The 25956-nt window shown below is 38.7% G+C and overlaps 1 protein-coding gene across 1 annotated transcript; it reads left to right on the forward strand.

Annotated features, from left to right (window-relative positions):
- The first annotated feature begins 9352 nt into the window (after nt 1-9352).
- On the forward strand, nt 9353-25368 carry AKAP3 (A-kinase anchoring protein 3). The gene is made up of 3 exons (XM_046658729.1): nt 9353-9448; nt 18440-20752; nt 25213-25368. The coding sequence occupies exons 1-3, from the start codon at nt 9353-9355 to the stop codon at nt 25366-25368; spliced, it is 2565 nt and encodes an 854-aa protein (XP_046514685.1).
- Nucleotides 25369-25956: the final 588 nt, after the last annotated feature.

Below are 25956 nucleotides of genomic sequence, written 5' to 3' on the forward strand. Positions count from 1 at the left end.
TGCGCAGGCGCTCACCGGGAAAAGGAGAGGTGGGTCAGAGAGTCGGCTAGAGTGCGGCGACCGAGAGAGCTGCCGGTAGAGACACTGCAAGGCGGAAGCCGGGGAAAGGGAAGGAGACGAGGAAGAAGGGAAATAGAAAGAAGGGACTCTTGGGGTCGGAATTCCAGATCTGGAATGGACCGTAAAGATAATCTCGTTGCCGAGGAACCTGAAGTTCAGAGTCAGCCAGTAACTGACTCAAGGGCGTACGAAATGGCAGAACCCGAGCTGCAGGAGCCCAGCTCTGCTCACTCTCGGTTCATTGTTCCCTGAAAATGTCAGAGAGGGCAGCCTTGATGAAACCCGGGGAGGGTGAGGGCGTGGCCCCTGAACTCGGGAAGTTCCTTAAGGAGAGAACCGGGACCCAGGGGAGAGGGTGTACAAGAAAGCGAGGAAGAGAAGTAGAAATGAGGATGTGCACGTCGAGCTCGCCAGGCACCCTCCCTCTTCGGGGCCTTTGCTCTTGGTGTTCCCTTTTCCTGACATGCTCACTCGGATGACTCCACCAGCTCAAGTCTCTGCTTGCAAATGACCTCCTTTGGAGAGAAGACTTCTCTGAGGTCTTCTCCAAGGTGGTCATCATTGCATCTGTCTGTCTGTTACTCCTATTACGTATCACCACCTCATATATGAATACAGCGATTCTTAACTGGCAGTGCGATTCATGAGTGGACTTGAGCAAGTCCGTGACCCTCCTCAAATGTTATGTAAAACTTAGTGAGCCTGGTGCCATGTGTACATTTTTGTAAGAAGAAACTCAAGATGGCTCTCTAGAGCAATGGTTTGTAATTTTTTTCAACTGTGGACCCCTTTGAGAATCTGCATTGTCCTAGAAAGAAGTATCTAGAGCCTGAGGAGATTCCAAAAAGATTAGGCTGAACCCTTGCATTATTAAATAGTTCATTTTGGTCAACCTCTCAAGATCCCTGAGTAGGAGACAGCAACCAGCAACCTGGCCTGAGACATCTACCTTGGGCTTATCAGAAAACAAACTACTTTGGGGGATCTTTCTAGACATGGTAATTCTTTCAGTGCTTTTTGTTTTCGGGAAGAAAGGAGTGTGCCTTGCTGGAGTGGACAAAAGAACTGTAGTGAGTAGAGATTACCTATTATTGGCCATGTCGGATTGGCTGTTCCCACTCCACTCCACCCCTACTGTTTACTCACGTGCCACCTACCGAACTGAATTGGAAGAGTTAAGAAACTCTTGAAGAAATTTTATCAGTTTAATAATGCTATATTGTCTTATGTTTCTTGGTCTCATCCTATGTTCACTAGGCACTTAAAATTTGCTATTTGATTCTGGGGTCGGTGTGAACATAAACATACTTTCTTGGTTCAGATAAATTGACGGGCTTCATTATCATCAGCAGCCTCCTAACACCTGCGTCACCTTGCCGATTAGGTTATTTTACATGTCCAAGTCAAACACTGCCTCATGTTCTCAATATTAGTTTCAGGGTGGCATGGTATAGTTGAAAGAGCACCGAGTTGAAACTCAGAATGTTCCATCCAGTCCTAGTTCTACCCGTTAATAGTTGTGACCTGGGCAAGCTTGTACGCCTGTCTACCAGGGAAAATAATACCTGCCCTGTTACTTCAAAAGATTATTGTGAGGATCAGATGACATAAGGGAGTGAAGGTGCTTGGTCAACTGCAAAGTGCTGTCAGTGTGTCCAGCAGTCCTCCCGTATCCACGGGGGATAGCCACGATCCAAGACCCCCAGGGGAGGCCTGAAACCACGGAGTACCAAACTCTGTATACACTGTATTCTCTCCTATACATGCACTTCTGAGACACAGTTTAATTTATAAATTAAGCAGTGAGAGATTAACAACAATAACTAATAATAAAATAGAACGACTATAAGAATATACTGTAATAAAAGTTATGTGAATGTGATCTCTCTCAAAATACTTATACAAATATAATGCCTTTTCCATCTTAACTGAGCACTTGCCATGCGCTGTGGCCATAAATGTTGCAGTTGGAGGTGCAACAGCAAAACTAGCACGAATTTCTTCTTCCTTCTTCACGATTTCACAGAAGATTTGCTCTTACTGTAGATCTTAGCAACCTCAGCATATGATTTTTTTGCTTTCCTTACTAAGTTGAGAACTTTCACCTTTTCACTTAAAGGAAGCACTTTAGGGCATCTTTTTAGCATAACCGAATTGCCAGCATCACCACTATTGCACTTTGGGGCCATTATTAAGTAAAGTAAGAGTTACTTGAACACCAGCACTGAAAGACCATGACAGGCGATCTGATAACTTAGCTACTAAGTGGCTAAGGGCGGGGAGCACATACAGCGTGGATACAGTGGACAAAGGGATGATTAACGTCCAGGGCGAGACAGAGCAGGGTGGTGCAAGATTTCATGATGTACTCAGAACGATGCACAATTTAAAACTATGAATTGTTTATTTTTTGAATTTTCTATTTAATATTTTCGGACTGCCATTGACCACAGGCACCTGAAACCATGGAAAGCAAAACCAAGGATAAGGGAGACTGCTGTACCTGTAGTTTATTCAAATACCACTGCAGTATCAAAATCATAGACTGTTAGAGCTGGAAGGGATTGTAAGAACACAGCAAGCCCAATTTTTTTATTTTAAAGAGGAAGAAACTGAGACCTAACATAAAAGATCATCAATACATAAATAACCTCATTGAAGGAATCCTGTAATAAATCAGTCACTTTTGAAATTCATTAACAATTTTAATCTTATGGCCTTGGTCAGAGATTCTTTTTGCTTCAGGGAAACTATGTATTAGTCCTATATTTAATCATTCATTAATAGTACTTAAGGTACATTGCCGAATAGAATGTACTGGCAGTAAAGTTCTCCTCAAGCCTAGACATTGCCAACCAAATGCCTCTTGGTCTCATTTATTCCGGTACAGTTCCTCAGGGTGAGGCATTGCGGAGGATGGGTTAGTGTTACTGCATCTCTGACACCTAAGATGAATTATAACCCAGAGATGGTCAGTTGAGGCAAAATATCCCCAGTTTTTTTTTTTTTTTTTTACAAAAGGTAGGATGCTTGTGATTAAGAAGAATCCAGAGTGGATCCCACAAAACGAAGTGATTCCATGGGCTTTGCATAAAAAATTTAGTAGACTCTCAATTCTTTTATTTCTTGCTCTCTGCACCCATCTAGATTTGTTAATACATAATACTTACTCTGTTGTTTTAAGTGGAATCCACTGGCGAAATTTCCCCCTCCCATATTCCTTACCTAAATTAGACACTTAAGAAAATTAATCCGGAGAAAGCAAGCCCAGTGCTTCCAAACTAAGCATCAGAGACCTGGAGTGTTTCTTCACCCCTCCCTTTGTCCTTTGAGGACTCAATTTCTGGTAGCCTCACCATGGTTGCTATAGAGACGATGATATCACCAGTGTGATTCTGATGTCACTCTCCAGTCCCAACAAGGAGGAGGTACATGGAAGGCTGGGGGAGGAAACAAGATCTTGAGCTGAGCACGAACATCTTCATTGACTTTCAAAGTATATTCTGGAGTCTTCTGTGGTTCACTATTCCAGTGCTACAGAGGTAGGAGATTCCACTGGACTGATGAAACAGCCCATTTTCTGATCCTCTGTGGTTAAAAGGGAGAATTCAGTGACAAGTGATGAGTAACTTTTACTGTTCAACTCAGCCTCCCTCTTTGCCCACTCAATTTTAATTTTACATAAGAGTCTTCTGGAGATAAATGAGCCTCTCCTTTAGCAGCATTACAGCTAAACCTACCTGTCTTTACTGCTGAAGTTTGAATTTTGTTGTAGATTGGCCAGATCTCCGTGGGCATCGTTTTGGGGAAATGAGGGGGTGTTACTCCCTGCTTCCGAGTTTGAAGATGAGACTGGAAGCTTGGCTATCTGCTGACTTTTCCTCTTCATTACGTGGCTATTCCAAAAGCTTTTTTCTTTCCAGTGCTCTGATAGCAAAATCAGACTGATAGAGCTCTGAGTACTGATTCTCATCCCCTTTCATCCTCTATTATTTCTGAAGTTTTGGCTAGACAACAGAGAACTGGGAAAAGGCAAGTTATATATAGCTGTGGGGAGAAGGTGTCGGTGCTAATGGAGCGCTAGAGGGCGAAGCTGTTATTAAGGGAAAGTGAAAATAGAGGAGATTCACAGGAAAGCTTAACAGCAAGTGGTCACTGGGATACGCACACACACACTTCTGGTCCTTATTTAAACAAAATCGATTGAGATTAATTTCATCAACAACCAAATTTATTGCCTACAATGCACCAGACACTTAAGAGAAAGAGAGTGAGAGAGAAAACGGGAATAGGTATAATAGAATATATTCTTCCTTTTTAAAACTAGTAATAAAACCTGGTTGAATAAACTTCGAAACTTGATCAGATATATATCAACCCCACAAGTCCTTCATTTATGCTGCCTGTAATTTGAGCTTTTCTGTAAGTTTAGGAACCTTGAGCAAAGAGGAGCCTCTTGCTTATGATAAATACAGGAGAAAATGTCTTGCGATGGAGCTCTGGTCTAGGATGCAGCAACCGTAACTGAACTCCTGAGTTGATGCCCTCCCTGGCTGGCATTCGTGATTGGCACTACTCCTCAGTTACTATTATATCATATTGACATTTTTAAGGAAGATTTTGGATCAGTCTTTGTACTGGCCACAGGATCCCTCTATTGGCCATAGAAAAATTTCACAGCCTCCAGGATGTTAACCTTCAGAGCTGTAATATTTAAAGGACTACGTTCACTTGTTTTAATATTCCCTTTCTGGGCCTCAATTTTCTAATCTGTAAAATGAGAATGTTAGAATAAGTGGCTTCTAAGGTCCATTTATCTTTACTTTGTATATCCTTAGCATTCTTTCTTCATCAAATTTAATAGATATCACAAAGCCTCCTTTTTTTCTTTCATTTTCCACCCCAACTCCAGGATATTATTCACCAACTTTTAAGTTAAGAAATTTATCCATTCATTGGCTCCATTCAACTCTTTAGATTTTCCTTCCCTCTTTTCCATTTCATTATAGGAAATATATAGAGATTAAGACACCTACATATCATTATCACCAAAAGGTATTCAAGTACCTCTTTATATATACTATTAGCTAGGACAGTTTAGTGAGTTTAAAGTCTAAAGCAAGCTTCACAGATACAGATAAACGTGCAGAAGACATAGAAATAGAATGAAAATGTTAGGACATATGTAAGTGGAAGTGTTTGCTGGTAGATTTGACTAATGAATGTACTTTCGGTTTATGGAAGAAGTACCAGAGCAGTTTTGAGCTGTTCATTTATTTGTGTTGTTGGGATAGGAAGAGGACTGTTAACAATCATTGCATAAGTGTTTACACCTCGGGTAAGGCTCTGTGGTGAATTTGTCCCCCAAGGAGCCAAGCTTCAAGAGAGCCTGAATGTACAGCTTACCACCGGGGCAAACTGAGCAAGCCATTTCTTTTTTGTTTTAAGATTCTCCAACTTAAGAAAGAAAGAAAAATTGAAGTACCTAGAATTAGAAATAGGCAGTATTCATGTATTCATTCTTTCAGCTGACAATTATTAAGCACCAGCTTTAAGATACTAGCTTTTTGAGGGATACCCAAATGAGCAAGAAAATGCATCTACCCTCATGAAGCCATCTAATAAACGAGATGAAATATACATGAGCAATTAAAATACTAGATATGATGTAAAGGTTGAAACAAAATAAGGTGGACACTTAAATGAGGGAGAAATCTCATTCAATTAGATATTTACCATCTATTTCATGGATAGGATAATCTTTGACCCAGGCTATGAAGTAAGAGTCAGGGGGCTATTAGGGGGCTGGGTAGATATTCCAAGATGAGAGCACAATGCCTTAAAGTCTTCTATTTAAATGTCTTAGTAGAGGTAGCATACGGAAGATAATTGATCTGGAAGCTGGTTTTAATATTAATTATGAATTCCCTTTATAACAAGAGGGTACATATTTCTCTCAAGTCTTCAAAGGAATTCTTACAAAGTGTTTTGAGATCCACGAGTTCAGGGCATTTATTCTCCATTCTAGCTACTTATCTTCTGACTTCCTATTCAAGCAAGTTTGAGATTAAGCTAAAATCTTTCACTTTCCTCATTGTTAAATAAGCCTATATATCAATAGTTTGAAAGGGGAGAATAACAATAGTCACTTCAGAAATGATTGACCAGAAGGTGAAACATTTTTTGCCATTTAGGGACCATCTGACTACACCAAGAATAAGATCTGGACTTTAAATTTGAATGTCATTTTGTGCTCCTCGTTTGTGTACTACATGTGAAAAATAATGAATAAGTCAAAACACTATTTGGTGATAAAAGCAATAGGATTCATATGTAAAATTAGTCATTTTTGTTTGTGTCTTTCCATTGCAGATTCCATATATTACATGGCAGGAGGGGTGGGTAAACTTAGGGATAGTGAAGACAACAGCAAATTAATCAAGAGCTTTTCTCGTATGTCAGAACCTGTCCTCAGTAAGAGTAAGTGATCACATAACTTCCCTACTTTTTCTAATTAATTTTCATTACTTTTTTTTTCTTTGCTGAGGAAGATTAGCCCTGAGCTAATATCTGTGACAATCATCCTCCACTTTATATGTGGGTCACCGGCACAGCATGACTGATGAGCAGTGTAGGTCCATGCCCGGGATCTGAACCTGCAGACCCAGGCTGCTGAAGTGGAGTGTGCCGAATTTAATCACTACACCACAGGGCAGGCCCCTCATCATTACTTTTTGGTTGTGCTATATAGTTTAAATAAGTCAGTAAATCCTATTGATTTTATTATTTTCTATTAGAAGTAATTCATTAGGATGAAATATAAACTGGAGATTAAGAGACATAGGTTTCTGGGGGCTGGCCCAGTGGTCGAGTGGTTAAGTTCGCACGCTCTGCTGCAGGCGGCCCAGTGTTTCGTTGGTTCGAATCCTGGGCACGGACATGGCACTGCTCATCAAACCGCGCTGAGGCAGCGTCCTACATGCCACAATTAGAAGGACCCACAACAAAGAATATACAACTATGTACCAGGGGGCTGTGGGGAGAAAAGGGAAACAAATAAAATCTTAAAAAAAAAAAAAAAAGAGAGACATAGGTTTCTGGCTCTTACTTTCACTGTCAACAGTCTGGGACAACCTGTTTCCAGGTCTTCTCACTCTTTGGCCAAGTAATAGTACCATCTATTCCTTTCTTCATGATAATGATTCAAGCATAAGAACAATATAACAGTGAGCTGCTGAGGGACAATACAGGGTTTAACTTCGTAGATATTAAGAGCTTCCTTGTTAGGGTTAAAGGAATAACATTAAAATAAGATACCAAAGAAGGTTAGGAAATCTCAGAGAAAATTTTTAAATAATTATCTTTCTGGAGCTGACCAGTCTTTCTCAGAGAAGATCTCTCCAGATAAGCCCAGGCCCAGGGACTCTTAATTCTAGATGTAAATTAGAATCACCCAGGGAGTTTTTAAGAAATTCAATGCCTGAGTTTCCCCACCCCAAAACCTTGAAATAAGATTCTCTGTTGGGTGGTATCTCAGATTCAATATTTTAAACAATTCTCTGGGTGATTCTAAGGTCTAATCAGGGGGAGATTACCCACAGAACTCATTGCTTACCCGAGGAATTGATCATATTACAGTATCAGGATGAGTAAAAGAAACTTTCCCCAGCACAGTCATCTGAGTTAGTGATCGAGTATGAAAATGAGTACGAATCCTTGTGGGGGAAAGAACAAGGAACTCCTAAAGGATCTTATATTTTCTTTTTAATAATTCCCCATAATATTCTATAGAATAAAAATAATATATGCACTTATAAATAAATTTAAATCATGTGTGCAACCTTTGTTTGATTTGTGTTTGTTTTATTTTGAGGGAGGATGTCTATCCCCACCACAGCCCAAAGTCCTTTAAAACAATTATTTCCAATTAACCAGATATTCAACCCCTTATAATGCTCCATTTATTTCAAGCAATCCTTTGTAAAACATAATTTCACTCTAAAAAATTAGTATAAACTTTTGGTCTTTGTTATAACAAAGCTTTAAACCAGTATTTTGTTGGAATCAAAGTGTGAATATTATGTCTGTCTCACAAAGATGTTTAGGGACGCTTGGGAAGGAAAATTGGCCATCTTGTTCCACCTCACTTATTGAGAAGTATAGATATAAACAAAGTTTATAACTAAAGAAGGGAAACCTCAGTGTGGAAGCATGGTAGTGGAAGTCTGGCATGGAAAAAGAGGGCAAAGAGAAGGTTCTCCTACTTACAGATTATCAGTGGATAAATATTGTGATAATTAGCCATGTTTCCAAAGACTACCAAATAAGATGCAGTGCTGGGGAAAGTGGATGAGACTAAGTCCAAAGGCCAAAGGAGCATATGGAATAGGGACTCTGATGCTCAGTTGTGAGGTGAGGCAATGTCTATAATAAGCAGCAAGTATAAGCAATTCTTTCAAGAAAAATGGCTACAAATGAGAGAAGAAAGAAATAGTAACTGGAGGGAAGCTTGGGGTGGATGGAAGAAGACAACTAAAATGAATAGCAGCCTTCTGGCTTGGAAAACCAAGTAGATGGTGGCAGCATTACAGAGTTTAGGGAACAGGGCAAAAGTGTTGGGAGAGTTATGAAAGAATCAACATCTGCAAGGGCATCCCTGCATCCACGGACAGAGGCCAGTTGGATGGTGCACGTGACATCTCTCTTCTCTTGGCATTCAGAAGTTTGGCTGAGCCATGGAGACTGAGAATTCCCCCAGGATCCTTGGCTAATTGGAGGAGGAATTAGTCTTAAGGGAGAGCTATTAGACCTCCTGCTAATATAAGTAAGTTAGTGCTCTAGAAATTAATTAAAAATAAAGCATATATTACTTTAAAAATAAGTTAGTGGGACAAGAACAGGCAAGGGAGAAGTAAATTCATTCTATTTTGATCATACTGAGTTTTGAGCATCTACTGAAAATCCAACATATGGAAGGGCTGCCAAGCAAGGAGACAAAGAGCAGGACGTGGTTGCTCAGATTCACTCATGAACAAATCTGTAGGAAGCACCTCTGGTAAATACCAGCCACTGGCCTCAGCACTAGAGATACATATGTTTAAGAAATCTTTCTGCAGTGGAGAGCTGAGGATAGAGATACCCAGAACCAAGTGGGTCTGAAGTAGCTCTTGGGATAGGTCTCTATTGGAAGCATTGCTCCTATTTTCCACACCTGAGCCATTTACCTTATTTCTCCTTACTCTCGTATAACTTGCCCTTTTGATGACTGTTTCTCATTTTTTTCAACTTCCAGATGTCAGATAGGGTTGACTGGTTACAAAGCCAAAATGGAGTATGCAAAGTTGATGTCTATTCACCTGGAGATAGCCAACCTCAAGACTGGAGATTGGTAAGGGTCAGCCTCCTTATAAATACTGGGTTAGGAATATTGTGGTACCATTAAGAGTAGCCTTATTCTCTCCACTACCACCACCCACCTCTTATTTTTGAAGATGTAATTCTTGGGGAAAAAGTGAACTGCTTTAGAACAAAAAAATCCCATCTATGATTTTTTGGAAAAAATTCCCCTAATTTTGCATGTAGTAGGAGAAATATGCTGTAATTAATGAAAATACTATATATTGTCATTAATTTTGTTTAATTGTCAAACAGAAAGGCATTGGATTTCAAACAGAAATGTCTCCAAAGTTCACAGATACTCTTTTCTGAAATGTAGGATGCCTCAAAATTCTCAGAACTATAAACTTTCATCTAAGTAATATTGCTATTCTGCCTTCATCATTCAACAAATATTTATTGAGTATGCTTAGTATCAGGCACTGTTAAGTCAGGGTCCAGTCAGAAGATGGAAATCACACCAGTAATTTAATATTAAAAATTGTTTAGTAAAGGGTAGGCAGCTAAGTTAACTACTAAAAGCCTAGAAGAGTTCCAAAAGTAGCAAATGCAGAAAGCAGCTACTACCCCTGGGCTGAAAGAGAGAGCAAACAAGGAAGAAACTAGGAACTCACAAAAGTTCCCTCTCCCTCAACCAAGGTTGCTTCACTTCTCTGAAGCGAGTGTGGCTGCCATAGGAACATGCAGCATACTGGTGCTGAAGACACTTGCCAGAGGGCGCAGGAGGGCCAGAGACAAAGCACTTTCCTTCTGCCATGACCATGCAGTGTACTTTCAGTGCCCTCTATCAACAAAGCCAGCTGCCAAAAGCGAAATATTCAAAGAGTCCAGGTCCAGTGTCACAAAGCAAGACAAAGAAAGGTGGACTTGGAGTTGAGACACAATAATGGATAACCAGGACAGACACTGTGCTAAGTCATAGAGTCAAAGATGTAAAAACAGGCAGAATTCTCTCCTTTTAAGGATCTCATAATCTAGTGGAATCACTACTGTAATCTTCATTCTTAGTACTAACATTTATCAAACACCTACTTACATGTAATGTTATGTGACTCATCTTCTATATCCAAAATCTGTTTGGTCTATCTTTATACAGCCTAAGAGAGAAAACGTTAACAAAACTACATAAGACATGAACATATACAGATAATAAATATCTGATTACTGGAGTAAGTGCCAGCCAAAAGAGTTTCCCCTAGGTCTTTGATTTATCTCTGCCCTTTCATTTAGAAAAACAAAAAACAGAAGAGTTTCAATATTAAATCAAATAACAAAAATTTCTTGATTTTTCACTAAGTGAGAAGCACTCTGGGGGATGCAGAAAAGAACAAAATAATTTCTGCCCTCGTAGACTTTACCATTCATTTGGGGAAAGAATAAATACACATGTGAAAGTACAAATATAATTTTAAAACTCTAAATAACTGATGGACCCTAACTATAAGAAGTTCATGGTAATTGCCAAATGGATTTTCTGGACAATAATTGCTATAGGTGTTTAAAGAATGGATCATTTAAGTGGGAGGTGATCAGAGAAAATTTTATAATGTTTAATCGAGTTAGACATGAAGAAGAATAGGACTGGCAGTATATATGTTGACTTAAAACTAAGCTACCAAAGCAGAAGATTGCTGAGGAGAGAAAATTCACCCCCTTAACCTTTTTAATATTCTCCTTCACAGACATAAAAATCTTCCCTGGCCTTAATTAAGACTCAAAAATAATTTGGTACCTGCCTTCCCCAATTGCTCAGGATACTAATGCATAAGAAGAGAAAGAGCTAAAGATTGCAAAAGGGCAAAGGGGTTCGGAAGATAAGGATGTTTGATTGTAGACTGCATTGATAGAAAAAGAAATGTGGTTAGTTTTTCGGTCACTGTGGCTTCATCAACCACTTCTACAAAATTCTTCTGGATTGAGTGGAATAATGGACATAGGATGTATACATTTGAGGTTTAAAAACCATAGACAATAAAAACCCATAAACACAGCAAGCTAATACAACTCTTTAGACTCCATCATAAAGCTCTCTGCTATGCCGTAGGCTTGGATTTTTTTTAGTGTTCTGTGAAAAGAACTTTTTAAATAAAAAAATATACCCCATATCTGTATTATAAGACTTTTCTGTACATATTACAGTCCAATTATGGAAACATTACTATTTGCATATAGTGTACCTACTGTAAATAAATAGGTAATATTAAGGGATAATTTTCAAGAAAGGGTAAAATCAAGACTCTCAATCAGATATGAAAGTGAATGCATGTTAAAGATTTTATTTAATTCATTAATGATAAAATTGGTGAGGTGTTACAATCAGTTCAAAGGAGAATTTTAAAAAGATATATTCAGGGGCTGGCCCTGTGGCTGAGAGATTAAAGTTCCATGCACTCTGCTTCAGAGGCCCAAGTTTGCTAGTTCAGATCCCGAGCATGGACCTATTCCACTCATCAGCCATGCTGTGGAGGCATCTCACATACAAAGTAGAGAAAGATTGGCACAGATGTTAGCTCAGGGCAAATCTTCCTCAGCAAAAAATTAAAGGTATATTTATAGATCAGGAATGTTGAAATTAATATGCAAATAGAGGCAAAACTGGCCTCTTCCACAGTGGGAAGGAAGTCAGCTGAACCTCCACTGGACGGAATTTACGTGTCTATAGACATGTAGAATTCTTTCACATTACTATCAAATATCTACAGCTTACAGAGTTGTAAAATAGCTCCCATAGAATCAGAATCAGATTACGTGGAAGGCTGTAAACAATGCTTAGTCTATAGACTATGGACTATAGGCAATGCAGTTTTCTAGTGAAGCACAAAGTTTTTTCCCCTTCAGTTGCCTGTATTTTGATAAAATATCCCAAAATAAGATAACTTTTGATCACAAAATAAGGCTAGTCTCATCAGATTTGGTCTGATTATTTACATAGGTGCGCAACTGGATAGGCCTTAAATTTGCTCTACTGGAAGTTTTCATGAAGAATCCCAGATTGGACTTTTAAAGGCCTTTCATTATTTGCTATCCTGAGACTAGGAAGCCAAGACTAAGAAACTCTCTCCTCCAAGTTGCACTGCAGTCCCTAGAAAAACGAACATGTACACAATTGGATTTGTCTGGAACTATTCTTCCTAAATCTAGTTTCAACCACTTATATTAATCATAACTTTTAACCAAAGTGCTTTCTATTCTTTCTGTTTCACAAAGAAAACCAGGGAAGCGGAAGTATATAATTGTGAGCTGTCACACACCAGCTGAAGTGCAGAAACAGAGCTCATGACACACATAAGACAGATTTCTACAGCCACACACATCCCTTATACAATCTAAGTGGCACAAATGAACACATTCATTAACAGATCCAAAGATATAGCCTCTCTATAGTAATAAAAAATAAGAAGCAAAAGCATATAAACTATGGTTAGCCTTCAGTACTGTGTCTTACTTAGAAATGATCTAAGTATACAATAAATATCCATTAGTTAATTCAATTTTATACCAGTCCAGTGTTTTAAATTATATAAAGATGTCGGAAATTTATCATCAAGCTGACATACTATAAAACATAATTGCTGGTATTCAATTTGATTAAACACAAATTTATATTTTTCATGACCTTAACATTAAGCAGAAGTAATACTAGCTTATTGGATCTGTATAACTTGCCTAAGTTTATGAAGAGCATATCAAAATAAAATAAAAATGTGCAATTGTATTATACTTAAAACTAGTAAATCAGAAAAGCATAGCTATATTTATTAAAACAAAATTATTAAACTAATCTTGTTTACCAAAGATTTATCTAACTTATGTGAAGTTAGGTTCCTAAAATATTTCTGAGTTATGTTCTATAAGAATACTTTTTCCAATCGGAATAGAGATCTTTTGAGACTTTATAATCTAACATATTAACACCATGTAGAGGTAGGAAGACAATATTACTTACACTTGATGCTTTTCTGAATGATAGACACATAGTGATACAAACACTGATAGACAGCTGACGGCCTCAATTCTAAACTTTAAGCCATTAAATTCAAATGTGCAGTTTTAAACAAAAAGTCACAAGGCATACAAAGAAATGGGGAAATATGGCCCATTCAAAGGAAAATAAATAAATAAATACTGTCTCTGAAAATGACCTGATGGCAGATTACTAGACAAAGACTATAAAACAGCTGTCTTAAAGATGCTCAAAGAACTAAAGAAAAGATGTGGATAAAGACAATAAAACATTGAACATTGTATGAACAAGGTGGAAATATCAATAAACACATAGAAAACCTTAAAGATAACCTAAAAGCAATTCTGAAGCTGAAAAGAGCAATAACTGAAATAAAAATTCACTGGAGTTATTCAAAGGCAAATTTGAGCAGGCAGAAGAATCAGCAAACTTGAAGATAGGACAATGGAAATTATCAAGTCTAAGGAACAGGATAAAAAAGATTGATGAAAAGTGAACAGAGCCAAAGGGACCTGTGGGACATCACCAAGCATAAAAACATATGCATTATGGGAGTCCCAGTAGGAGAAGAGAAAGAGAAAGGGGCAGAGAGAATCCTTGAAGAAATCATGGCTGAAAACTTACAAAATCTGATGAAATACATGAATATAAACATCCAAGAAGTTCAACCAACTCCAGTGAGATAAATTCAAAGAGACCCACACTCAGACCCATTATAATCGAACATTCAAAACACAAAGACAAATGGAATATGGGTAGACATGATGTTTATCACTTCCAGGCCTGGAATATATCTCTTTTTATTATTTTATAGCACTGATAACATAGTATTTAATAATATTTGTGTTCATGTTTTGTCTCTATAGTAGACTGTTTGCTCCCAGAAGGCAAGGATCGTATTTCTTTCACCTCTATACATCCCACAGTATCTAGTAGAGCATGTTGTACACAGACACTATATACACATTGAATTATACAGGTAGTTTGTGTTAAACATCATTCATCTCCCCTAAATCACCTGTGCAACAGAGGGCCATCGGGTTGTCCTCCTGCTGGATAGTTGGTACATTGGATAGTTTGTACATTCCATTGGATTGAAAGCTGATTTTCCATTCTTGAATGCTGTCTTTGCTCTGGCTGCATCACTTTTTGTCTCTCCATTTCTCAGACATGCATATAGGCAACTTTCTTTCCTAAAACTTCTTCTTAAAGCTGAATTTTATCCAAATAGAATTTCCCATTTGTTATTGATCTTTGGTTCAGAAAAATAACCTCTTAAAAGATTCATTACAGAAACTCAGTGGTTGCCCCACACCTCCCACCTGATCTGATGGGAGTGAATCACAGTTCACATCCCTAGCCATGCTCTCTTCCAGCACTTCTCTTCTCACCCAAAGCACTCCTTCCTCATTCATGTAGAAGTCAGGTTTTATTCCCTAGTACTCTCACAGCTCGTTAGCCATGTTTCACTGCATTACCTTAAAGATAAAGCTTACTGAGTTCTCTTACTCTTCTCTTATCTCTTCTGAAGTCTAATCTTTGTTTGAAATGTTTAAGAAGTATTATTTACCTTATATATACCACTTTAAGTATACAAATAATTTTGTTGATATTGTCACATTTAATCTTAATCACTATAATATGAGGAAATGATTTTAAATAAAATAACAATTACCATATGATCCAGCAATTCTACTTCCAGGTATATATCCAAAGAAAACAAAATCACTATCTCAAAGAGATATCTGAACATCTATGTTCATTGCAGCAGGATTTACAATAGCCAAGACACAGAAGCAACCTAAGCATCAATGTCCATTGATGGATGAATGAATAAAGAAAATGTGGTACATATATATGGACTATTATTCAGCCACAAAAAAGGAAGGAAATCTTGTAATTTGCAATAACATGGATGGACCTTGAAGGCATTATGCTAAGTGAAATAAGTCACAGAGAAAGACCAATACTATACGATCTCACTCATATGTAGAATATTAAAAAATAATAATAGTAACTCATAGATACAGAGAACAGATGGGTGGCTGCCAGAGGCAGAGGATGTGGGAGTGGTTGAGATGAGTGAAGGTGGTCAAAAGGTACAAACTCCTAGTTATAAAATAAGTAAGTGCTGAGGATGTAATGGACAGCCTAGTGACTATAGTGAACAATACTGTATTGTATATTTGAAAGTTCCTAAGAGAATAAATCTTAAAAGTTATCATCACAAGAAAAAATTTGAACTATGTGTGCGGATGGATGTTAGCTAGACTTACTGTGGTGATCATTTTACAATATATACAAATATTGAAACATTTGTACACCTGAAACTAACATAATGTTATATGTCAATTCTGTCTCAGGAATAATAATAATAATAAACTTTCAGTCATGTATCTAAAATAAACACAAAAACACAAAACTCGCTTGTCCAGAGATCAGATCACTCCCTCCAAGTGGGCACAAAATTCTTAATTGATTTGAGCTTAAGATGGGCAAAAAATACTAGTAAAGCTAATTTTCTATTGTCTCTCACCCAACAGAGAATAGATCTCTATAAACCATTAATCCATTAAAGGGATCACCAAATGGTCAGACAATAAAACCAAATTCTCAATCATTGGTGACACCAAAGATTACTGGCCATAAAGGAACCCAAATGAAAACCAAAAGCGAAATTAGTAGAGAAGGAAATTAAAACTAATAAAACAGAATGTCTACAAAGTTCTATTGCCACTTTGGATTCACCTCTGGGAGCCAAGAAAAGACTCAGCTGGCATACTTCTCTCATGACAACATTTACCTCCATGAGGTGAATCTGTTGGACATCTTGGCAAACACTTCACAAACTATTAAAAGATCATTTTCAGAGAACGGTGAAATAACTACTCTCATATGCATATAAAAATAAACTTTGGGCTGGCCTGGTGGCATATGGGTTAACCTCGTGCACGCCACTTTGGTGGCGCAGGGTTCACAGGTTTGGATCCCAGGCACGGACCTAGCACTGCTCATCAAGCCATGCTGTGGCAGCATCCCACATAAAATGGAGGAAGATTGGCACAGATATTAGCTCAGGCCCAATCTTCCTCACCAAAATAAATAAATAAATAAATTCATGTTAAAGATTTTATTTAATGATTAACAAGGAACTGAGGTGGTTCAAAGGAGACTCAAACAGAAGAAGACACGTACCTAGATCAGGAATATTGAGGTAAATGTGCAAATGGAGGCAAAACTGACCTTTTCCACAGTGGGAAAGGAGGTCAGCTGAACCTTCCCTGGTCAGAATTAACATGTGTATGGACAAGAATTATGTTGCATTGCTATCAGTTATCTACAGTGTACAGAGTTGTAAAATAGCTCCAAGAGAATCAGAAGACGTGGAAGGGTGTGCTATAGATTATGCACAGTTTTCCATTGAAGCACCAATTTTCCCTATGGGAGCTATTATTCAAATTAGGAGAACCATTTAGGAAGACTTTGAACCAAGCTCTGTGGCACACAAGCAGCTTAAACTGGCCCTGTAAAGGACTTGTACAACTGCCTGTCTCTTCTTTCCAAGTCATCAACACATAGTAGCATAGTGCAGAGGTGGAGAGCACAGGCTTTAGAGTGAGAACTGGGTTTGAATACTAGCCCCCATAGTGTAGCAGCTGTGAGATGCCAGCCAATGTATTTGACTTCTCTAAGCCTCAGTTTTCACACCTGTGAAACTGGAAGAGTAATACCCACTTTACAGGGTATGTATGAGGATTAAATGAAGTAATGTTTGTAAAGCACTTAGCACAGTGTCTGGCAAACATGAGCATCTAACAAATAGTAGCTTGTAACTATATGACACTTGGTAATTAAATACCAAATTATTCTTTAAAGATGGGCAATACTTGTGCTCATCCCCAGGTAGACATAACTCCAATAATTACAATGATCCTTCACATTTGATATTCAATAGGATGCTTTCACATTCATTTTTATTTTAGCCTATGTTCAAGCGAAGATTATAGATTACAGTGCATGTGCTTACCACAGCTAGTGTCCACCAAAGAATCTGTATTCACTCAAAACTAATAAAGTGTCCACAGATATTAACTCCTCAATTATAAATCGGATTGTTAACCCAAGTGACGTCAAATAATCCACTGGAAGCCATGTAGCATATCAAGATTGTTCTTGTGTAGCCCGACAAAGTGATTAATTGTGCACAATTGTGCTTGAATTTTCTAATTTTTTGAAAACTATACTTGTAATAAGAGACCCAAATAAAAACCATTAAACCATAGGAAATAGCTGTTAATATCAATACAAGAAAAAACTGATTCAGTTCAAATGCTAACTCTGCTATGTAGCCGGTAACTCAGATCTTAGGGATATGTGCTGTTAGATGCAATATAGTGGAGTAGCCGAGAGCATGCGCTCTGGAGTCAGACTGCCTGGGTTGGAATTCCTTCTCCATCAATGATTAGCTGTATAATCTTAAATAAGTAACTAACTTAATCTCTCAGTTCTTCAACTTCCTCCTTTGTTAAGTGTGGATAATAAGAGAGCTAACATTTAAGTGTGAGAATAATATTAAAAGAGATACTTGAAATACTTGAAACAGTGCCCAATACATAGTAAACGCTCAATAAATGTTGGTTACTTTTTTTTTTTTAAAGATTTTTTTATTTTTTTTCCTTTTTCTCCCCAAAGCCCCCCGGTACATAGTTGTGTATTCTTCGTTGTGGGTCCTTCTAGTTGTGGCATATGGGACGCCGCCCCAGCGTGGTCTGATGAGCAGTGCCATGTCCGCGCCCAGGATTCGAACCAACGAAACACTGGGCCGCCTGCAGCGGAGCGCGCGAACTTAACCACTCGGCCATGGGGCCAGCCCCTAAATGTTGGTTACTTTTATAGTGATGCTGAAGTAGTTAAGGCTTGAGAGAGGCGACCATTTTTGTAACTGACCTTTGAGGTTATCCTGAATATCCCCATATCTTTACTTTGTTATACTCAGATGAATCCTTGTCTGTTTTTAAGGATGCGTCAACTGATCCTGTAAGAGTGCTCAGCTGGCTCCGCAGAGACCTGGAAAGAAGTACAGCAGGGTTCCAAGATGCTAGGTTCAAGGCTGGAGAATCATCACTTGGTGGGGAAATGACCATCTCAGGAGACCCACGCAAGGGTTTCTTTGTGGACTATTATAACACCACCAACAAGGGCAGTCCAGGGAGATTGCATTTTGAGATGACTCACAGAGACAACGCTTCCCAGGGTCCCAGTGCCCAAACTGGTAATACGAGTTCAGTAGATGAAGTTTCCTTCTATGCTAACCGCCTCACAAATCTAGTCATAGCCATGGCCCGCAAGGAGATCAATGAGACGATCGATGGCTCTGAAAACAAGTGCATCCATCAGTCTTTGTACATGGGGGATGACCCCACACCCAACAAAAGCCTGAGTACAGTGGCATCAGAGCTGGTGAATAAGACCGTCGCTGCATGTTCCAAGAATGGTACCTCAGATAGAGTTCCTGGCTCTGGTGACAGAGCCTCAGGATTGTTACAGAGTTCCCCAAATTTGAAATACAAGACCACTTTGAAGATTAAAGAGAGCTCCAAGGAAAGCAAGGGTCCAGATGACAAGCCTGCTTCTAAGAAGTCTTTCTTCTATAAGGAAGTGTTTGAATCTCGTAATGAGGGTGATACTAAAGAGGGTGGAAGGTCTTTACCAGCGGAGAGAAAGATGTTCAGAGGGCAAGAAAGGCCTGATGACTTTACAGCTTCTGTTAGTCAAGGGATCATGACCTATGCTAACAGTGTGGTATCTGACATGATGGTCTCTATCATGAAGACACTGAGGATCCAAGTCAAGGACACAACCATCATCACTATCCTGCTAAAGAAGGTACTAATCAAGCATGCGAAAAAGGTGGTCTCAGATCTCATTGACTCCTTCATGAAGAACCTCCACAGTGTCACAGGGACCCTCATGACTGACTCAGACTTTGTATCAGCTGTGAAAAGAAGTCTCTTCTCTCAGGGTAGCCAGAAGGCCACAGATATCATGGATGCCATGCTGGGTAAGCTATACACTGTGATATTTACCAAGAGACCTCCTGAGAATATCAGGAAAACCAAGGACAAGGCTGAGAGTTTTTCCCTTGTCTCCATGAAAGGAATGGGTGACCCTAAAAACAGAAATGTAAATTTTGCAACAATGAAATCTGAAGGTAAATTGAGAGAAAAAATGTTCTGTCCTGCATCCAAACCAGAGGACGAGAAGACTTGTGCCAAAACTCTGGGAGAACACCTTATCAAAGAGGGACTGACCTTGTGGCATAAAAATCAGCAAAGAGAAGGAAAATTTCCAAGTTTACAGCAAGCAACATTTGCAGCTCCCAACGAACAGTGTCAGCCTACACCAGAGAGTCTCCTGGGATATCCTCTGGATACTTGCAACTTCATCCCCCCTATGCATGACCCAGAGAAACTTGAGAATTTTATGTGCGATTCAGGCTCCTGGGCCAAGGACCTGCTCATATCTGCCTTACTTCTGATTCAATACCACCTGGCTCAGGGAGGAAGCATGGATCCGCAGAGCTTCCTCGAAGCTGCTGGCAGCACCAATTTTCCCATCAACAAGTCCCCTGAAGTTTCTGATGAGCCCAGAATCCACTTGGGAGGTGACCAAGAAGAAGCAGAAAAGAAGGATCTAAAGAGCGTTTTCTTCAACTTTATCCGGAATTTACTTAGTGAGACCATTTTCAAGAGTGACCATAGCTCTGAAGTCAAGGTGCCAGAACAGCCAATTAGGGAAGGAGATGGCCGCCAGTGTGAAAGACCTGTAACACCTTCTTCCATCAAATTAAGTGAAGACGATGAGGCTGGTGGTCCCTTTGCTGGCTTGACCAAGATGGTTGTCAACCAACTAGATGGTCACATGAATGGGCAGATGATAGAACATCTGACGGACTCAGTGATGAAGTTGTGTCTCATTATTGCCAAGTCCTGTGACTCTCCCTTGGCAGAGCTGGGAGACGATAAGTCTGGGGATGCCAGCAAGCCAACTTCAGCCCTCCCAGATAGTTTATATGCGTGTTTACCAGCCAAGGGCACAGAGACAGCAGAGGCTCTTGTACAGAATGCCTATCAAGCTATCCATAATGAATTGAGAGGATCAGGACAGCCCCCTGAAGAATGTGCAGCACCCAAAGTCATTGTCAGCAATCATAACCTAACTGACACGGTTCAGAACAAGCAACTCCAAGCCGTACTTCAATGGGTAGCTGCCTCTGAGCTCAATGTCCCTATTTTGTACTTTGCTGGTGATGATGAAGGAATCCAGGAGAAGGTAAGGAAGTAGAGTCAGAGGAATCTGGAAAGATTTATTAAGAGTTAATTAGGGTTTTAAGTTCTCTTTTCCTTCTGAATGAGAAGATAGCCACAAGAAGGGTAGAATGGGGAAAGTAAGAATTTGAAGATCATGGCTCGTGACAGAGATGATGGATGAACTAAAATTAGATTTTGCCCAGTAAAAGGTATATCAAAGGGAAAAAAGAGGGGTAAATCATGTATATATATTATATATATAAAATTTGATTTATATGTATAATATATATATTAGGGATAAATTGAGTCTGATTCTTTTTTCTGTGTGCATTGGTGTGAATGCACAGATGAGGAACCTCCAACAGACTTGGTCAAAGAATCATATTAAGGTCTGGGCTTGAGGCTGAACTTTGGATAGGACAGCATTACCCAAAGAATGAGAAGGAGCAGCTGGGGAGCATCATGAGAATGTGTCGAGGGGCATAGGGGGCGAAGGATCAAGATTTACGACCTGTTCAAACCTGTCATTGATGTCTTAGCTGGTTTCTAGGTGGTGTTTGGGATTTAAAGGGATTCAATAAATAACACCCTGCTTCCCCTCACCGTAAGTTCTGACTCTAAGAAGTGAGACTAAAAAGTAAGGCAGATGTGAAATCAACTTATCACTGTTATTGCTGACAAAGGTAAGTGTGCCTTCCATCTCTTTGTTCCTCTCAACGTAGGCCTTGGAACTGCTCACTGAAGGAAAATTGAATTATTCATCTACTCATACTGTTTTAATAGCATACTGTTTTAATTACTATAATTCTGTAATATGTTTTGATATCTGGTAGGTCTGGAAATTCCTTATTTCTCTATCTCAGAATTTTCTAGGCTACGTTTCTCAGTTTCTGCCCCAAGTCACAGGCAACCATTAATCTGCTTTCTGTCATAGATTTGCCTTTCTGACATTTTATCTTATGGAGTCATAAAATTTGTAGTCTTTTGCATCTGGCTCTTCACGCTTTTGAGATTTATCCACATTGAAGTATACATCAGTAGTTCATTCCTTTTTACCGCTGAATAGTCCTTCATTATATGGATTTACCATATTTTGTTTATCTATTTACCAGTTAATGAACATCTGGATTGTTGCCACTTTTTTGCTATCATGAATAATGCTACTGTGAACATTCACAGACAAGCTTTTGTGTGGGCATATGTTTTCATTTCTTTCGCGTAAGAGGAGTGGAATTGCTGCATTTATGTAAGTATAACATCTTAAGAAACTTCCAAACTGTTTTCCAAAATGGTTGTACAATTTTACCTTCACCAGCAACTTAGGTGGGTTTAAGTGTCTCCACATTCTCATCAACATTATTCTTTTTTTAAAATTATAGCTCTTATAGTGGTATCTAATTGTGGATTTAATTTGACATACATACACTAAAATGAATAAGGATATTGAATATCTTTTTATGTGCTCATTAGCCATTCATACACATTCTTTGGTGAGTTGTCAACCAAATCTTTTGCCCATATTTTGGCTGGATTGCTTTCTTCTTGTTATAAAGTTACAAGAATTTTTTTATGTATTCTGGATACAGGTCCTTTATCAGATATGATTTGCAAATATTTTTTCTCAGTCTGTGGCTTGTCTTTTTACTTAATGGAAACTTTTGAAGAGCAAAAGTTTTTAATGATAAAATCTAACAGCATTTTTTGCTTTTACTGCTTGTGCTTTTGGTGTTAAATCTAATAAATCTTCGCTTAACCCAGTGGCCCAGTTGTTCTCAACTGGAGGTAGTTTTGCCCCCAAGGGACATTTGCAAGGTCTGGAGACATATTTTTCTCGTCACAACTGGGAGGAGAGCTGCTACTGGAGCCTAGTACGCTAGAAGCCAAGAATGCTGCTAAACATCCTACACTGTACAGGACAGCCCCACAACAAAAGATGATCTGGCCCGTAAGGTCAGCAGTGCCGGACTGAGAAACCCAGACCTAACCCAAGGTCATGAAGACTTTCTTCTTTATTTTCTTCTAAATGTTTGATAATTTCAGCTCTCATACTTACGTCTGTGATCCATTTTGATTAACTTTTGTGTATGATGTGAGGTAGGGGCCTAAATTCATTCTCTTGCATGTGGATGTACAGTTGTCTCAGCGTCATTTGTTGAGAAGAAAATGGATACCTGGCCCTTTTGAATTATCTGTCCTCTTTATAAAAAATCAATTGACCATAAATGTTGAGGTTCAACTTTTCTTTTGATTGGTATTTTTGTGGTGGATCTTTTTCCAGAATTTTACTTTTAACCTACCTATATCCTTTGAAGTGAGTTTTTCTGTAGGCAGCATATAGTTGGCTCATGGGGTTTTTTGCCCATTCTGACAATTGATGTGTTTAGATTATTTACATTTAGTGCAATTATTAATATGTTTGGATTTAGGTGTACTATTTTAATATTTGCTTGGTTTATCCTATTTTTTCTTCCTGTTTTTCCCTTCGTTGCCACCTTTTGGATTATTTAAACATTTTTTAGCATTCCACCCTAATTTATCTATTGTGTTTTTTTCTATTATCTTTTGACTATATCTCTTTATGTAGAGTTTTTTTAGTGGTTTCTCTAGAGATTACAATACACATAGTTTAGTCTTCAGAGTCTGTGTAGAATCAGTAGTTACCACTTCAATGGGAATCTAGAAATCTTACTACCATATGGGCCCCCTTACCCTTCCCTCTTATGTTGTAGTTATTTTATGTATTTAATCCACATACATTGAAAAAACCCTTAGACAATGTTATTTTTGCTTTCAACCATAAAACACATTTTAAAGAACTTAGGAGAATAGTTTATTATTTATACTGAGATTTTTACTGTTTCTGTTGTTCTTCATTCATTCCTGACATTTCCTACTTTTCTTCTGTCCAAAGAAGAAATAGAACACATTTTCTAGCCATGAATTCTCTTAGTTTTCTTTAATCTGAAAAATTCTTTATTTTACCTTCATTCCTGAAGTGTATTTTTACTAGATGTAGAATTCTAGTTTGACAGTTCTTTTTTTTAGTGCTTAAAAAATGTTGTGCCGCTTCCTTCTGACCTCTAGCTTTCTGATGAGAAATCTGCTGTCATTCAAATTGTCGTTCCCTCATAAACAATGCACCCTTTTTCTATGGCTGCTTTTAGATTTTTTCTTTTTCTTTAGTTTTCAGCAATTTGATTATGACAGGTCTTGAAGTGAATTTCTTTGAGGTTATCTTATTTTAGGATCACTAAGCTTCTTGAATCTGTCAGTTATGTCTTTTGGCAAATTGGAGAAGCTTTCTTCTATTACTTCAAGTATTTTTTCTGCAACACCCTTTCTCTCCTCTCCCTCCAGGTTTCTGATGGCATAAATGTAAAACCTTTCAATATTGTCTTGCGGGCCACTGAGCTATTTTTCACTCTTTTTTGAAAGAGGTTTAATCAATCTTTTATGCTGTTTGGTGTAGCTAATTTCTTTTGATCTGTCTTCAAGTTTACTGACTTTCCTCTCTCATCTCCATTCTATTTAGCCCACCATTAAATTTTCATTTTGGATTTTGGATTTTTTAGTTGTAAATTTCCTTTTTGTGGTTCTGTATATCTTCTCTTTGCTGAAACTGTCTTTCCACTGGTTTCAAGAGTATCCATATGTACTCTAGTCTCTTGCATGGAAATTTCTCCTTCTGAAAAAGCTCCTGATATTCGTCCTGTGTATTTGCCCTTTGACTCTTTCTCACAGAGGCAGGTGCGGAATGCACAAAATAAAAATCTGGTTACTTCAGTTTGTTGCCACTAAGATTCCAGATAAATGGCAAAGTACTGTGTTCATATTAGAAGGGTTGTTTGGGCTAATTTTTTTCATTTTGTGCTTGTAAAGAGAACTAAACATAGGGTTCAGGGTCCTAGGGATGAATTTTGCCTCTGCTGAGTTCTAGCACCGTATGAGTGACAAGTCTGTTCACCTCTCCGGGCACCATTTTCATGGGGCTGAATGGATCTTTGAGCTGCCTTCCTGCTCTAATATTCTAGGGTTCTCTGCTCTAAGGGGCATGGAAAGCAACATCCACATTCGTCCTTTGGCTTTTTCTCTCCTGCCCTTGTTGGTCTTGAGACAATGATAGAGACTGTTTTATGATATTACAGTGAAGTTAAAGACTTTACAATTCTCAGAGCAAGAACATCATTGACCAACACCCACAGAAGCAGGAAAATTTTAGTCAGTGGGAAATCATATTTTCCGTATCATGGAGAGGTAGATGTTAACATCTCTTGTTTAAAGTGCGGGTGATATAACTTACTTTCTTCTGTCAAACAAGCCAGCAAGCTTTACACTTATGGAAATCTTCTCAACATCTACCTTGAGTCACTCTTGCTACAGTTTACCAAAGTCCGCCTGGCCTCTTTGCAGCCTTGGCAGCCCCTCTCCAGCCTGCCATGCGATGCTCTGCTCCTCCACTACTGCTTTCTCTCCTTTCCACAGCTACTCCAGCTTTCGGCTGCCGCCGTGGACAAAGGACGCAGCGTAGGTGAGGTTCTGCAGTCAGTCCTGCGCTACGAAAAGGAGCGACAGCTGGATGAGGCGGTGGGAAATGTTACACGGCTGCAGCTGCTGGACTGGCTGATGGTGAACCTGTGATCAGTGCCCACCCACTGCTTTCCCCTCTTCCAGCAACAGGCCCAAACCTTGTCCCCTCCCTTCCTTCTCACTTCCACAGCTCCCCTGTCCATATCCTCTCAGAGCCCTAACATTATCTTCATACGACTCACATCAAAGACATGTCATCTTATGCTAGTCACTGGATTTTGCAGATTTTCCTGTCCATGCAAGCAAGGGCTTAAAATTAAAAAATTACAATTAAAGGGCTCTATGTGTTTGGTTTTCTTGTGATTCAATGGGACAGTAAAATAAAGAAATCTCAGGAATGAAAAAATAATCAGATGGGTAGCAGAAGAAAACTAATGCTGGACTGAGAGGCTCTACAAAGGTCATTCAGCCTGTTCCCTATGTGTCCCCCTACCTGTGCCACAACTTGCAGCTCCCCTGCTTCATTATTTTTTTATTGAAATATAATTGACACATACGTTAGTTCTGAATGTACAACATAGCGATTCAACATTTAACAGCTCCCCTGCTTTAAAGTGTTCCCTAAAAATAAGCCACAATTTATCAAGAATTCTCTGCAGCCTTTTATAACCATGCAAATCAGGAAATATTTTCTAATAT

This window comes from Equus quagga, chromosome 1 (assembly GCF_021613505.1).
Source record: "Equus quagga isolate Etosha38 chromosome 1, UCLA_HA_Equagga_1.0, whole genome shotgun sequence".
In the NCBI taxonomy this organism is placed as follows: Eukaryota; Metazoa; Chordata; class Mammalia; order Perissodactyla; family Equidae; genus Equus; species Equus quagga.